The sequence below is a fragment of the Perognathus longimembris genome, chromosome 23 (genome assembly GCF_023159225.1).
Source record: "Perognathus longimembris pacificus isolate PPM17 chromosome 23, ASM2315922v1, whole genome shotgun sequence".
NCBI classification, from domain to species: domain Eukaryota; kingdom Metazoa; phylum Chordata; class Mammalia; order Rodentia; family Heteromyidae; genus Perognathus; species Perognathus longimembris.
Window position 1 is genome coordinate 20,375,262 of NC_063183.1, and position 17,260 is coordinate 20,392,521.

Below are 17,260 nucleotides of genomic sequence, written 5' to 3' on the forward strand. Positions count from 1 at the left end.
GCCAGCCTGGGCAGGAAAGTCTGTGAGATTCTTTTTTTTTTGGCCAGTCCTGGGTCTTGGACTCAGGGCCTGAGCACTGTCCCTGGTTTCTTCCCGCTCAAGGCTAGCACTCTGCCACCTGAGCCACAGCGCCCCTTCTGGCCGTTTTCCATATATGTGGTGCTGGGGAATCGAACTGAGAGCTTCATGTGTAGGAGGCAAGCGCTCTTGCCACTAGGCCATATTCCCAGCCCAAGTCTGTGAGATTCTTATCTCCAATTAGCCAGCAAAAGCCAGAAGTGGAAGTGTGGCTCAAGTGGTAGAGTGCTAGCCTTGAATGAAAAAAGTTAAAGGTGGCCAGGATACTGAGAGTCTGATTATCATTAAGGTCATTCCTATCTCTGACTCTGTTTCTTCTAATCTCAAAACACTTTTCTTAGATTTCCACTTTTATAGTTCCAGGAGGAACTCCCTCAAATCTTAAACAGTTTCCTTATACACAAATATACCTCTAGCACCCAGCAAGTGGGACTGGCTCAATGGCAGGCAGTAATACATACCTGAGTGATGAACCCATGAACAGAATGAGCAGGAATGGACCACTCTACTTGGCAGAGCTTTGTACCCCAACAGAAGCCTGACTTGCCCACAGGCTGTTGCTAGAAATTCCTTGAGTGAACTTTCTAGAATGTGCCAAAAACCTATGAGAATATCCTGGCATCTTCCCCCAATTCTAGCCCAGATCATCTTTAGTTGAGGAGTTTTATTTATTTATTTTTTCCTCTGATAGGTCTATCCTAAACCTTTTTATGTTTATTTAATAATTGTCTGGTTTTAGAGACATAATGTAAAGTTGCTGGCCAAAACATGTGGAAATACCATTGAAAAGAAGTTTGTTATTTTACAGACATGATCTCTACTGTTCTCCCCCTGCCCCCCCCAACAAACACATATCAGGGAGACCATGTACCTTTGTTCTCTGTGCTCTAGGCTTGTCTCACTCATTTAGTTGAGGAGTTTTAGATATTCACTGAGCTGTAAGATCCTCAGGCTGGGATCTCCTGTCATGGCTGAATGCCAGGAACACAGGTAGAGTGCTTTTCACCTAGGCTGCAGATACTACGTTAGTACCACTGGGAGGCCTGTAGATTCCTGGATTCACAAGCCAACAGCACTCTTTCAGAATGTCTGTGGCTTTCAAAAAGGCCAACTTGTATTCTCTACCGTTTCCCATAATTAAAGCGTGAACAACACGTTCATCTCAGAAATTCTAATTTGGAAATGATGGGGGGGAAAATGGAAGACAATGAAAAATATCTAAGTTTGGATGCCTGGAAACATCAGTTGTCTTGTCCAAGGTATTTTGTCAAAAAGAAGAGGAAAGAGACAGAGAAGGAGAAGGTGGAGGAGAGGAGGAAGAGGAGGAGAGGGAGAAGGAAGAGGAGACTGGGGAGAGGAGTGAGGTAGTTATATGAGAAAGAGCTGTTCAACAGAATAGACATCCCAATCCCTGCCCCATCTCCCATATCACAGGGTAGGGGGTGGGTCACTTGTTTACCAGAACAATCACAAAGCAAGCATAAGATGGTGATGGGGAGATGGAAAGATCACTTTTCAGCCCGCAGTGTCTCTGGCTATTGTTTGGTGCTCAAATGCATTACCTCTAACTAAACAAAGACACTCAAGGTTTACAAGAGCAATGCTCGGAAGGTGTCTAACCACCCACAAAAAGAAAAGAAAGACCAAACAAATACACCACAAGCCAAGAGTGTAAGTAAGAGAGGCAAGATTGAACCATTAGTATTATATAAGCAGGAAAGAGCCTAAAATAAGGCTGATCTAGCTCACACCATTACTTTGTAGATGGGGAAGTTTAGACAGGTTAAAGACATAAAAACAAACCAACCCCCCCCCACACACATGTGCGCAGAATTGAAAAAAATCACTGTTTTGAAATGGCTTCTAATTATTCTGCATCCCCCTCATAGTCTCTCCTTGAATACTTCCATACTCTTAGCTTTCCTATACATCACATGAGGTCAAATGCTACTGAGAAAACATCTTTACCTCCACACAATGTTTTAAATGCCCTCCCTTCTGGGTTAGGGACAATGTCTGAGCTGTTCTTGTAAGACTGTCCTGTACTGTCACTCAGCCACTCAAGCCAGTATCTCATCCTACTTAACTGACTTTAAGTGCCACATGGTGACCTGGAAGTAGAAAATGCATTGCTTACTTCCCTGAAGTGCAAGCAATAGAAGGAAGACAGTGAGGTTAACCCACACTCAGACTCATGATTTAATTCAGTTTACAAACCATTTGTTCTGGCTACTCTACCTCCCCACCCATCCTAAACCAGAGCTCTTCTGTATGTGATGGATGGAACATGTCAAGTCCAGCCTAACATCACTGCTGGGCACACAAGAGGTACTTAATAATAAATGCCCAACGAAGGGCTTTTCCGCACTGCTGTCCTCATTTTCCAGCACTTTCTGGTTCTCTTCTCAATAAGCACACATGACTTTTATGATCTGAGATACAATGCTACTTAAAAAAAAATCCCAATTAGCCAGTACATGTACAAGCTCATGAAAGCCATAAGTCTAAAAGTCTCTACTGAAGAGGTTAGAAGGGGAAGACAGATGGGAAGTCTAGTAGTGGGGGTAGAATACTGAAAGGAGACAACGTTACAAAATAGCAGAATCTGCATCACCGTCAATAACAGGACAGCACCAATTCTTTGCCCATCCAAAGTGGCAGGATGTGGCAGTCTATCCTTTAAGCTATAGTGAAACAACTTAAACACAGGGGACAGTACACTTTGTCCCATTCTTACCTTGCAGCTGCAGCCAGTAGATTTTTGGCATTGGGAGCTCCAGGATCTACAGAGAGAGACTTGGCTGCTAACAGCAGCTTGCTGGATGCCATTGAGATATTCTTGAGGTTTCCTATCACTTGGATCTGGTCTTCTTTTGTCTGGGCAGTCAAAAGGAGTTGGTTATTAGAAAGTTCCCATGGCCTCTAGAAAGCATTCAGAGAGCTAAGGTGCAGCATCCAAAAGAGAAGGCAAGTTACCTGGATAGATATATCAACCAGCCTGTAGACACCTAACTCATTGAGACATTAACTAGTGTCTACCTATCCCCAAACAGATGCTCAGAGCAAGATGCATGTGGCAGGGAAAGAAACCTATGCCCAAGTGGGTAGGCCAAGAGCTCTGTTTTCTTCGAAGTGGAAGCACTAAGGGAGGGGGAGGAGCAAAGCCGGAGAGCGAGCTGCACCAATGCACAGACCAGGCAACAATTCCAGTATCTCGCTCAACAATGCTGGAGTTGTCGTCTCTTGTACATCTCAGCCTGGCACAAATGACCAGCATTGTTACAATATTCAGAGCTGACAGCATCCCAGAAGGTCCAGATTAAGGGAAGGATACATTTCTTACCTGGTTTGCCATCTGAGGTGGTAACAAAGTGAGACGTAGGCTGGTGTATCTTTTTAGGGAGTTTATAGTAGCTTAGGAACAAACAGCCCTGCAAGCTGACACTAGACCAGTCATGCCCCCTTCTTCTAAAGAGGCTTATCTGTTCATCTGGACATGGTAATTTGTGTGTGTGTATGTGTGTGTATGTGTGATTCTCAGGCTTGAGTACTGTCCCTGAGCTTTTTTTTTTCTTTCTTAAAGCTAGTACTTTACCACTTGAGCTACAGCACCATTTCTAGCTTTTTGGTGGTTAATTGGAGATAAGAATCTCACTGACTTCTCTGCCTGAGTTGGCTTTGAACTGCAATCCTCATATCTCAACCACCTGAGTAGGTAGGATTTTAGGCATGAGCCACCGACACCTGTATTGGACATGGTAACTTTTAATTTTCTCATAGCCGGTATTAGACACAGACCATGCAGATGAGTTCAACACACTTTAAATGCATATATGTTTTTACTACATTATTCTACATTTGCTAAACATTCTCCCTCCTCCTCCCTCCCCCTCAGTGGCATATGTAAAAGATGGATGTTGCTAAGGATCGTGGGAAAAATTATTCCTCATCCCTTGGAATACTTCACATGCAGCTGATAGCATCTTTGGGCATGCCATTCCTCTCCTGTGAGATCATGAGTGCACTGGGGCTCAGGTCACAAGTTCTCTATTCCCATTTGCCCAGTTGGCCTCCAAGTTAGTCAGGCAATCAGAAGTTGTAGGTGAGCTCCTGATGGCCACTTCCACACTCACCTGTGCCTGACCAGCCATCTCAATGCCGGCATCTAGGAACTCGTCGAAATCATCACTGAACTTTCCAGAGGCCGCAGCCAGCTCTCCGCTCTGGCCCCGGGTGGCATGGACCACTTCTCCAGCAGACTGGTTCAGATCTGCAGCTGCCTGATTCAGTTCACTCTGGGCTTCCTGGAAAGGCTTTGTGCTCGGAGGTAGCTATGGGGACAGAAGGCACACCCCATGGGAAGTCTTACTTGGATGGCAGGGATAAAGCATGGCATTGTGGAGAGAAGACAGACTGCCCAGGGATGGATTTCTGAGTCATCAAGATGCAAAGTCTGTGTGTGGGCTGAGCCCATGTAAGTTTGACCCTCCCTCCCTCCCTCCCTCCCTTCCTCCCTTCCTTCCTACCTTCCTTCCTCCCTGGAACACAACTCAGTGACATATCATGGATCTCAAAATGATAAGAGCAGCTGTTTTCAGGCACTCACGCTCACCTGTGTGGCTCTGGTAGGATCTACCACACCCAGGCAGCCTGACTCCAGGACCCAGATCCTCTGGGTCACTGCCCCACTCTCTCTCTTTTAGGTTGGAACCTCTCAAACTTTCAATATTTTACTAAAAGGCTATGCTGTCCAACTTCACTTCATAGTCTTCCAAACCAATAGCTACCAATCTTGTGTCATTGGAAGTCTTAGTTAATAACTTAAAAAAACAACACATCCCAATATAGTGTTATCTGCAATCACTAATGAGAAGGTTTAAGGAGTTATGCTAGATTATATTAGGCGTCCACATACATGAGCTAGACACGTGTGGAGAGAGGAAAGACAAAATGAGCACAGGCTCTCTGGCAGTGGACTCATAAAGCAGAAACAGAACAACACTAGTGAAGTCCTCAAGCTACTTGCTTTCCCAAGAAGCCTTTGATACACACATCCCTCCATCATGGGACCTGTCACTCTTGGGCCTGTTCTGATAAGAAGCCAGATGATCAGGGACCTCTTTCTTGGCTGACTGGGATAACCCAAGAGCAAACAACAATACAGGCTCCCAGAGAAAACAAGCTTCAAAAGCTCCATCTTGGAAATGTCACTGGGCAAAAAACAAAGCCAAGGAAAGACAAATTGGCAGAAAAAAAAAACCAGATTGCAATGGAAGGTGCTGAGAGATCCCATGGAGGAAAGACTCCCTCCCAAGTGCCTGGGGCCAGCCAAGAACTTCTCACCGAATCTACTAGCAGCTTCTTGCTGGACTCCCCGATGCTCTTCAAGGCCACATCCACATCTTTCTGCCCAGGAAGGCAATTCACGCAGTTATTCAAGGAGTGAGACACGGCTTTGGCCACCTGCATCCAAGGAGGGAGGGAGGAACACGCCACAAGAAAGCAGCTTTCAGTATAAACATATTTATGCACATTTGTTGGGTATGAGCAGGAATAGGTAGAGCTGGCACAAACAACAGCAGGCACCTGAGACTGGTTATTAAATTAAATCACCTTGCTCAAGGCACTTGCCCAAGAGCAAAATTCCACCCTGGCACTGGGGCTGGCATTCTGGGAGAAAACGCATTCCTAAAGTCAGGCTGAGTCAGAGCTCGGCTTCAAACACAGAACTCTCCCATAACAGATCAGGCTTTGAAACATGGGTTCTGTGCCCCTGTGAGGCTTGCTAAGGTCTCCGAGGTGGAAGTGGGCCTGCAGTTCTTGAGGATCATGGTTAGTAGCTAGGTCTGTGATTGATTTCTGCTCCGTGCCCCTCTAGTGCCAACAGCTGTGACCTCATTCTTCCCACAGGCAAGCAGGAAGCTCCAATACTTCCAGAACCACTTAGAGCTGCCAACACATTGCTGTAGAATACCGGAGCAGCTCCCTGTTGGCAATCTTTGGTATCTCATTTAAAAAGAAAAATTGGGAGCTGGCAGCCAGTGGCTCATGCCTATAATCCTAGCTACTCAGGAGGCTGAGATTTGAAGATGGTGGTTTGAAACCAGCCTGGGCAGAAGTTTGTGAAACTTTTGTATCCAAGTAATCATCGAAAAGTCAGAAGTGGAGCTGCTCAAGTGGTAGAGTGCTAGCCTTGAGCAAAACAGCGCAGGGATAGTACCCGGGCTCTAAGTTCAGGCCCCAGGACTGGCACAAAGATAATTAAATAAATAAAATAAGATAAAAGGGAAATTAAGGTCTTCAGAAGTGGGTTGTATTACTCCCTTTAATCCACAACATCTTCTTCTTAGCTCCTTATCTAGAAACTTTCCTTGGCCAACTGGTTCTATCAGGATGTTGAAGAATCATATAAAGAGGTTAGGTGAGCAGGAGTGAGAAGTAGAAAACTTCAGAGTGCCTCTCTGTCTCATATCTACCTCATCTCTCTTGCTACTAATACCCAGAGACCCCAATCCAGCATGTTATATCTGGAGTCCTAAACCTCCAAGGACAGGATTCAAAGATATGCCATCCCTCTCCCCTCCGTTGCCTGTGCATGAGCAGATCTCACATTAATGCAAGGATCACTAGGTGACTCACAAAGGCAAGTGTCACAGATGGCCAGCACTGTTAGGACACGGTAGGAGCTTCTCAAAGCACCTGTGGCATCACAAAGCATTCCTACCAGAAAAATGTGCCCGGGAGACTGCCCACCAACACGGCAGGTCAGTGGTGGCAGTACCCCCCTTTGTAGGCTCACCTGAGCTAGTCTCTGTTGACTCTCTGCATCCCCAGGTGCGATCAGGGCTTGCTTAGCTTCCTGGATGAGCATGGCCGAGCCCTCCATCACATCTCGAGCAGAATCTAACATGGCGTGGGCAGCTGCAGGGTCACTGGTAGATGCAGCCACTCCACGGGCAGCCTGGGCCAGGGTTTTCAGAGCTTGAGCTGTTTCTCTAGCAGCTACTCCTGGGGGGCAGAAGCCAAGGAGATCTTCTGTTATATTCCATGGAGAAGGTGCACTTTTCCTTGGGAATGAGCCTGGGTACTAGAGCCTGACTTGTAGACAAGGAGTAAGAACTGATTTTTTTTTGTTTGTTTGTTTGTTGCATATTTGTGTGCTGGTCCTAGGGCTTGAACTTACAGCATGGGCACTGTCTCTGAGCTTTTGTGCTTAAGGCTAGTACTTTACCACTTGAGCTACAACTCCATTTCCAGCATTTTGGTGGTTAAATGGAGATAAGAGTCCCACTGACTTTCCTGCCTGGGCTGGCTTCAAACTGTAATCCTTGGATCTCAGCCTCCTGAGTAGCTAGGATTATAGGCGTGAGCTACCAGTGTCTGGCTGGCAGTTGAACTGTTGGCCTCAACCAGAGAGAGGTGTTATAACATGTACAATGCTTAGTGTTACTTTCCACTGAGGTCTCATATTCTGATTGCCTACCATGTCCCTAGACTTATAGCTTCAGGTTCACGGTGCAACACGGATGGTTATAGCTACCTAGATGGTGCACAGCAGGTAGGAGAATATTTTAAGTTCTATACCCACAAAATAAAATGGACAAATCTGATTCACCAAGCAGCTCAGTGAATCTGTCCATCTGTCATTACTTTGCCCTTCCCCAAGAGAATCCCTCACTCTAGCACAAATCACTCTTCTAACACCAGTTACCTGAGACTATTCTTAAAAACTACACGTGAACAGAACCACATCGCATGCCTTTTGCATCTTCCTGTCATTCTGTGAAACTGACCCATGTTGTCATAAGTAGCAATCCATTCTTTCAGCTTGCTGTGTAGGATGCAACCGTCTGGATTATACCAGCATTTGCTTACTTGTTCTATTGATGGATATTTAGGGACCATTATGAATAATACTGCTAAGAAAGTTCTTATGCACACATTCAGGTGAGCACAGGAAATACAGACCTAAGAGCTGGACAGCAGGTAATAGAATACTTATCTAGTTTTAGAAGATGCTACAAGGCAGTTTTACCATTGTACCCTGAACCAGTGTATACAGGAGGTGTAGTCACTCTATCCTCACCGATAATACATGGGCAGATTTTGGATTTTAGTGTATGTAGCTTTGTATTTCAATGAGATTTTAACTTTCACATCCTTAATGCAAAATGTTTGAATACCTTCTGAAAACCTTGAATGATTTGTGGGCAGGGAATGAGAAGGAAAAACTGGGAGAGAGGGGAAAAAAGGAGTCACATTGTCCAAAAAGAAATGTACTCACTACCTGATTTATGAAACAGCAGTCATCCCGTATATCATCTTTATTTTTTATTTTTGCCAGTCCTCGGGCTTGAACTCTGGGCATGGGCTCTGTCCTTGAGCTTCTTTTGCTCAAGGCTACTGCTCTACCACTTGAGCCACAGTGCCACTTCTGGCACTTTCTGAGTCATTTATTGGAGACTTCCTGTCTTGGCTAGCTTTAAACTGCAATCCTCAGATCTCAGCCTCCTGAGTTAGTTAGGATTACAGGCATGAGCTACTGACACTCGTCTGTATCACCTTTATAATAACAATAAAAAGAAGAAATGTACCCATTACCTGACTTAGAAAATGGTAACCCCTCTGTACATCATCTTTATAATAAAACAACAAAAAAAAAGAATCTTGAATGGCTATTTGGATATCCTTGTTGAGAAGCATGCAGTTATCTTTAAATCTTCTTCTAGACAGATGATGGGGTGGGTGTTAAAGTATAAATATAAACGTGTGTGTGTGTGCGCGCGCACATGCAGGGGCTTGGGCTTGCTCTTTCAGCAGCTTCCTCAGCTTATAGCTCGTGTCCAACTGGTTGAACAATGCCTCCGATTTGGCTTTTGTTATTTAGACACACCGTCTCCTGGACTTTTCTATCCCGGCTTGCTACAAATTGCAGTCCTCTAGATCATGTGCTCTTGAGTAGCTAGGATTACAGGTGGGAGCCATTGGTACCTAGCTTAAATCAGCCCTTTGAAACTACAATGTGACCTCATACAGAGTGAACACAGTCTAGCCACATGGCACACCATGAAGAAGATCAGGAGGTCGCAGACACCAGGAGCACAGCAACTTGAGAAGTGCAAACTTGGCCCCCGGAGCTCATCTCAAGAAAGTTTCACACCAGGTCCAGCACTGACAGTGTCTGATCCATAGCACACATCCTAGATGGCACCAGAGTTAGGTTATGGGTACAGGCTTCCAGGATATACACTTCTCAGTGTGTTCTTTGGGACAGTGAACTGTGAGAGCTTCAGTGTGTGCATGGAAACCACACACATGCATGCCCCTCTCAGCTTTAAAGTGAGCATCCGAGGCAGGTCTGGATGCTCTGCGAGCACTGCTTCAGCTGTGCGGCACAGATGCCGTGGGTGGTCTTTGCAATACTGAGGACAACGAGGGTCTGTAATGGGGAAGGCCTCAAAGCCATAAAGCTAGACAGCTTTTCAGCCATGGGCTCCCAAATGTGTAAACAGATTCAGCTCGGTGCATCCCACAGCTGGGGTAGAAGTCTACAACCTGATCGAGGCAGATTACAAACCTGCCAATCTACCATTTATCATAGCCTGGGAAATGAAAGATGTTTAAATCCAATATTTGTTTGTGTGTTGTTTTTAAATGGCTGAAGAGAAGCCCAGAGAGAAAACACAAAGGAAATTAAAACTAAAGTGAAGGAAATGAATGGAGTAGAACAATCATTCCATCTCATGTTTAAGCTTTGGCTTGTGGTGGAGGGATGCTGTCACCCAAGAGAGTACCAGATGTGGCTTAAGCCCTCACTCCCTCTGCCTCGCTGCTGCTGCAGTCTAGACAGCTGCCTTCTTTTGCAGTCTTTAGGTGTTGCTGAGAGCCTAGTACTGACCACTGAAGACACTGCACTGTCATTTCTAGACCTCTCTTCAGATCTTCCCATTTATTATTTGTAATCCACTTCTATTTGAGTTCTATAAGAATATGGAAGAATGGAGTATTTGTGATATTCAATTAGAAAGAGGCACGAATGCAGGAACTATAGGTTTTAGATTTGTGTTGAAAGCCTACCATGATAACATTTCCTTTTCCTGTAACTTTCTAGAGGTTAGTCCTATACATCTATAATTGCTTATGTGTTTGTAGTCTAACAGAGTGACCCACAAAATAGTTTGGGAATCATTTTATTACTCTTTGTATGCTTCGTAACAAGCTTGTGGAAAGTGCTTACAAAATAGGCAGTGAACGGCTGAAAGTCAAGTTTATTGCTTAATCAGTGAGCATCCTTTCCAGACAGCCTCTCCACCAGTACTTACACCTGTGCCCACATAAGGCCTAAGAGGCTCTCACCTGTATAGTGCTCATTGCCTTGAGCAGCGCAGGTGAGGAGCTGTGCCATGGAGGAACCCACTGCTTTGGAGGTGCTTCCTAGGTCCTGGGCGCATTTCTCCAGCTGCCAGAATATCCAAAGAAGAGAGGACTTAGAGGAAAAGACCCATCCGCCGATGGTCAGAACAACAGTGTAGACCTTGAGCTCAGTTCCTTCCCATCTCAAATACCCATGATACTAAGTAGCAGGAGGGCAATATAGGACAATGAGCCCAGCTTTAGAATAAAGAAATCTGGGGCCACAGCCTGCCCCTGACTACCAGCTGTGTGGGACTGGGTACACTTTCTGAGCCTCGGTTTCCTTAGATTGTAATACTTGGCTGTGAAGGTTTCTAGGGAACGAATGTAGGCTTTCTCAAGCGAATGGGAGCTATTAGCATTATATCTTTAGAAACTAATTTAGAGAGTCTGCAAGAAATCCTTAGCGGGCATTAATTATGTCTTGGCAGGAAGTGGGCAGATCTCCAACTACACCACCTTCCTGGCAATGTGGGACCATTAATAGCATACAAACGATCATTATACTTGGAGAAGCTCAAACTAAAAGGAAATGCATGAGAAGTGGAGATTGGAGTGGTGAGACTGTGAACATGGCCTTTCCATGAACAACATGTCAAGCTTCTTGGTAGACTGAATTAAAAAATGTAGAGAATAAGACCAGTAAAATTTCAGGTCCGGTATGGATACTTATTTGATTGGGGGATGAGGACAACATTCTGGAAGAGAATTCTGGAACACACTTTAAGAGGCATAAGAATCTATACCCAGTTTTAACCCTGCCATATCTTTCTTTCAGAAGAAAATAGAACCTCAACCACTTAACCTTGAAAATAGCCTTGGCTACAAAATATAACATGACATGTACATTCACTTTTTTTTTTTTTGGCCAGTCCTAGGCCGTGAACTCAGGGCCTATGCACTGTCCCTGGCTTCGTTTTTGCTCAAGGCTAGCACTCTGCCACTTGAGCCACAGCGCCACTTCTGGCCATTTTCTGTCTATGTGGTGCTGGGGAATCGAACCCAGGGCCTCATGTATACGAGGCAAGCGCTCTTGCCGCTAGGCCATATTCCCAGCCCTCACTTTTTTTTTTTTTTGAACAGTGCTTTCTTTAAAAATTGAAGGGTGTTTTTTTTTTTTTTTTTTTTGCATCCCTCATAACACCAGATGTTTTATGTAAAGATAGAATTCATATCCTACTGGACTGTGGTTCATATCCTATCAGTCTGTGGTTCAGAGTTTGCAAAAAGACACCTGGATCACTTCACAAAGCTTCCGGCTTCAGTTAATCCCACCTCAGTCATTACTTGAGTGACTTTAGTTAAGTGATTTAACCTCCCGGTTTCTTTATTTTTACAATTAGTAGAAAGGATTTAACAAACATCTTCCAAGTGTTTTCTATACACCAGGCATGTTCTTTTTTTGCCAGTCCTGGGGCTTGAACTCAGGGCCTGAGCACTGTCCCTGGCTTCTTTTTGCTCATGGCTAGCACTCTACCACTTGAGCCACAGCGCCACTACTGGTTTTTTCTATGTATGTGGTACTGAGGAATCGAACCCAGGGCTTCATCTATGTGAGGCAAGCACTGTACCACTAGGCCATATTCCAAGCCCCTGTGCTGTGCATTACAATCTAAGGAAACTGAGGGTTGGGAAGTGTACCCAGTCCCACACAGCTGGTAGTCAGGGGCAGGCTGTGGCCCTAGATTTCTTTATTCTAAAGCTGGGCTCATTGTCCTGTATTGCCCTCCTGCTACTTAGTATCAAGGGTATGTGAGATGGGAAGGAACTGAGACAATGCCTGTGCCTCTATTTTCTCAGAAATTGATTTAATAACACTTGATTATTAATTAGGATTTTCATTAGAACAAGCTAGACTGAGTGTATGTAGGGTGCTTAACAGGAACTTGATAAGTGGTGGTATTTTACTGGCAACACTGAGAAAAAAAAAGCAAGTTCACAGATGTGAGGACTGGTATTTTTTCTCCCCCCAAGAAAGCTCTGATGTAGTCATTATGAGGTACCAATCTGATCAAATCAGACCTCTGAGACCACCATTTCCAATGAAACAGTAGGAATGTATTAAAGTGATTTGCTGGTCTCCATTCCAGGTTCTGTTAAATGTTTTTCCACCATAAATACATGACTATCGACCATGTGCTTACCATTAGAACCCCATTGCCACTCACCTCATAGATAAAATATGAGACACACAGGAGACGCTGTCCACAGCTAGCATTGTCTAGAAGCTATCATTGGCAACTTGAGGCCTAGTATTATTAGTGGCAGGAGTACTCCTTCCAGAAAAAGCCAGAACCCTGAACTGAAACACTAGCATTTATCTTGTTTATTAAAAAGACACGTAAATATTAAAAGATGCTTCTTCATCCTTAGACAAATCCCCAGTAAACACACAAACCCTCCCTACAAGCCCTTCAGGGAAATCTCTGTACTGATGCAGTTCTAAAGAAATGAGGGTCAATCTACCAAATTGCTCTCAAAATTTGTGAAATTCCCTAACTGAATTGCTTAAAACTCCTCATTGTGAGAGTAGCAAGAGGAAAAACCCACACTCGGCTGACCTGGTTGACTGCTGGACCCCGATGTCTTACCGTTTCCCCTGGAAGTGGTTTCAGCTGACTCTCCACGGCTGCCATCTTGGCATCCTGCAGCTCATTCTTAAGCGTCTGCACCGTGTTCAGGGCTGAGTCGATCTCCATAGGGCCACAGGCTTCATGGGCCTATTGAAAGAGTGGGGGAGTATGGGTACACAATCTTCTTGGCAAAGGGACCCCAGTACTTTGCTACATATGAAGTAATTTTTCTGTTTAGACCTAGCGATTGTCTGAACCTGGTAGTGGAGAGGAAAAGGGGCCAAGGATCTGTTCAGAGAACAAATCATCCTGTCAAGACCTCAGTCTTACTCTAAGTAGTTATGTACATCTTAAAACTGGATATGCTTAAAGTCTCCTTGAAACTATTTTGTCCTTAAGAGGAGAGAGCTTTCATTCCCTGTGCCCAGGGTAAGCACAAATAGGAGGATTGCATTCCAGAGTTGGCTGCACACAAAGTGAGACCCTATCTCAAACAATAACCAATACAATAATGGTTGGCAAAGTAGCTCAAGTGGTAGGTAGAGCACCTGCCTCGTACGTACAAGGCCTTGAATAGGAATGATTCCCACCTCCCTTAAAAAAAAAAGCAAAAACCAAAACAAATAAGATCAAACCTAGAAAATATGGTCACTTATTGCTATAGCTTGGATCTGAAATTTCCTCTAAAGGCCTCTATACTGAGGGCCCATGTTAGTGTGTGATGCTATTGGAAGGCAGTGGAACCTTTTGGAGGTAGGGGTCTATTGGAAAGAAATTAGATCAATGAGGAAGGGGTGCCCTTTAATGAGATATCCTGCCTCTCTTTCTCTTTCTTCCTGGCTGCTTTCAGGTGACCCAGTCTCCTCTGCCATGTGTGTGCTACCACAGATTCGATGCAACATAGTCATGTGAACAGGAACTGACATCTTAGAAACCATGAGCCAAAGTAAACACTCTCTCCTTTTAAGTATTTGTCACAACAATAGAAGCTGGCAAATATAATTATTTTGATCCATAATTAATCAGGCATCAAGACATTATTCTCCGCCCCCGCCCCCCGGCCTCAGACTAAAACATAGACTACTGCCTGCTGTCCCAGAATACTGGAGGAGAAGGAAGAACAGGAAGTGTGCAACTTACAGAGAACTTTGTTGAGCCATTGTAACTAACTAGAAGATGGTGACTGAGGGAGACAGTATTAAAGGCAGCCAAAGCCAACCCACAGGGGTATGTCATCATGCAAATGGAGCGGACAGCTCTGCCACACTCAGGCCTGGGCAGCACTCACGCCACAGCAGCAGTGAGGCGGGAAAGCTCCATTCCCTTATGCGTGAACTGCCGGGACAAGGCCCCACTTGCCTTCTGAGAGGCGGTGCGCAGCTCAGCCAAGCTGGTCGCCAGGTTCTTGGCACACTGGCTTAGCTGCATGGCTGCGGCCTGGTCACTCACAGTGGGCACTGCGGCCTTGGCGGAGGACACCATCTTGCTTCCAGGCTGTGAAAAGATGAGCAGAAAGACAATGCTCTATGCTGCCAAGAGGCAGAGAGAGCCAAAAGCAACCTCTCCACAGTGGTCAGGAGTTATTCTGCTATAAAGAGAGAAACATTAAACACCCATTTGTTTCCAATCCTGACCCTCTAAGTACCATCTCAGACAGCTATCGCAGGATACTACATTCTAGATTTCTTTTTAAGGTATATGACACGGTGGGAGCTGTAGGAGAGGTAACATGAGGATAGAGTGGCTTAGAATTCTCATTCACAAGATTTCTAAGACAGCCCTGTTTTAAATGGAGTTCTTTACATTTCTCACAATAGTTCTTTACTATGAATTTTAAACAAACCCACTAGACTGTTTAGAAAAATGATGGCAAATAAAACAAGGAAATAGCTAGGTACTGGGGTCTGAAGCCAGCCTGGGCAAGAAAGAAAATAGATGAAATCTATAAGATTTTAACTAGCAAAAGGTTGGGATGGCAGTGTATCTCAGGTGATAGTGTGTCAACCAGGCAAGCAAGCAGAGTGAGCTCAAGGCTTATGTTCAAATCCTGGTACCAGAAAGCAAGGAAAATGATTTCACATTCAGAAACTAGAATCATGTTACCATGTGTGGACATCTGTGCATGAGAAATAAAAGCACATTATTTGTTTTGTTTCACATATTGTTTTGATCAGCCATATGGCATTTGATTACATGCATCTGTTAACATTGCTCAACTCTCCATCTCCACCTCATAGTAGGGTATACCTCCATTTTTTAAGTATAATAATGATGATGAGTACATAGTTAAATTTTGATAATTTTCTTTGCATAAGTGTGTGTGCGTGTGTGTGTGTGTGTGTGTGTGTGTGTGTGTGTGTGTGTGTTGGTACTGGGGCTTGAACTTAGGGCCTAGGCACTAACCCTGAACTTTTTTGCTCACTTGAGCCACAGCTCCACTACTGGTGTTTTGGTAATAAGAGGAGATAAGAATCTCATAGATTTTTCCAGCCTGGGTTGGTTTTGAATCATGATCCTCAGATCTCAGCCTCCTGAGTGGCTAGGATTACAGACATGAGCCACTGGTGCCCAGCTTCATGTAAAAATTTAAAAGTAGAATTTTTGGATCAAAGAGCATACCTACTTTTAAAGCTTTAAGTACATATGTTATAACAATTTCTCTTTGAAAAGTTGCAAGAATGTAAGTGCTGGATCATAAGTATTAAGAGCAACAGTTAATATTAAAAAAAACCAACATGAGTAGAATAGCACAAAGGACGAATAACAAAAAACAACAGAAGCATTGAACATTGCAAAGATGCAGGAAATACAAAATTCAACACAAAGTATTCTATAGTGAAAGCTGGGAAAAAAAGTGATTTTGAAAGCACTTAAAAGATGTATGAAAAATATGCTTCATTTATGGCTAGTTGTAAATTTAGATGCAATCAACCTTCTGGAAGGATATGACATGTCTGAAGGAAGTTTAAAATGCATAAACTGATGAGGGAAAGTAGCTGAGGGGTAGAACACTTGACCAGCATGTTCAAGGCTCTCGGAGTTTATCTCCTGCACTAAACTATTTGATTCATTGAATCTCTTGCCATTTACTGTAACCTTGACTTTTCTTGTAAAGATCTAAGTGTCCATGGCAGCAGAGTCAAAAGAACAACAGAGAAAGTGGGAGAAAAAACCAAACAAGCACAGAATGGAAGCAGGGACATGTCTACATGGCTCTTCTGTCTTGACACGCTATGATCTTGCTGGTCCTGTGTATAATGAACAGAGACGTACCAGCCAGGAGTGGTGGCACATGTCTGTAAGCCCAAATACTCAGGAGGTACAGGCAGGAGGATTCTGAGCTTGACCCCCTCTACTCCCACTCCGCCCCCAGCAAAGTTACCAAGTCTAGGTAACTGGGGGCACAACTCAAGAGGGAGGTTGTTTGGCTAGCGAACATGAGGAGGCCTTGGGTTCAATTTCCAGTACTGCAGCAAAACAAAGGAGAGAAAGAAAGAGAGGGAGAGAAGGAGGGAAGGGGGTGGGGAGAAAGGAAACAAAGAGTGACCATATCCAAGTCTTAAGTCTCAATGTACCAAAGGGGGGAAAAATGAGCTGATTACAATCCTTTTTGTGGAAATTTACCCTAAGGTAGTAGCTCAAGAGGGGGCCACAGATTTGAATATGTAATGAGGATCACTTTACAGGTTGTTTATGATGGTTGAAAAGTTAAAATTCTGTTTGTCCTCTGATAAATAGAATAACAGCACCATGGTAGAAATTATTCAAAATCATAAATGCTAGTTATAAAAAAAAGACTAGGGGTTTCTATATAATGAATACCAATTGAAAAAGACTGTGAGCATATGATGTGTTTGCATGTATGTGCAGTGAAAACACCAGGAAACAAATCAACTTCCATGTTTATCTCTTTCATGCTTATCAAGTGGAGCAGCACTTGAACTTAACCAGCAAGTAGAGGAGCAACTCCTCATCCTTGTTCTAGACCTGAGTGGAGAAGAATGCTGACAAAGGAGGGCCTTTGACCCAAAGGATGTGACTCTTCCCAACAACTTAACATTCTCACCATCCTCACTATTCAATTTTCTTGAAAATAAATCTTCCCCTCAACCCAGAAAGGACAATAATGCTGACCGACTGCCAAAGTGCACAGGAACCCGTCACAAACATGTGATCACCGTGTTTTCTGCCCGTGA

General features: G+C 44.1%; 1 protein-coding gene across 1 annotated transcript in view; it reads right to left on the reverse strand.

Annotated features, from left to right (window-relative positions):
- Tln2 (talin 2) overlaps positions 1-17,260 on the reverse strand; it is a 321,645-nt gene that overhangs the window by 72,412 nt on the left and 231,973 nt on the right. Inside the window, exons 26-32 of the mRNA XM_048332637.1 lie at positions 14,424-14,558; positions 13,083-13,211; positions 10,435-10,537; positions 6,878-7,086; positions 5,422-5,541; positions 4,212-4,409; positions 2,816-2,955 (exon numbers count right to left, since the gene is read on the reverse strand). Of these exons, the coding sequence (XP_048188594.1) occupies positions 2,816-2,955; positions 4,212-4,409; positions 5,422-5,541; positions 6,878-7,086; positions 10,435-10,537; positions 13,083-13,211; positions 14,424-14,558 (1,034 nt within the window). The remainder of the gene's footprint in view (positions 1-2,815; positions 2,956-4,211; positions 4,410-5,421; positions 5,542-6,877; positions 7,087-10,434; positions 10,538-13,082; positions 13,212-14,423; positions 14,559-17,260) is intronic.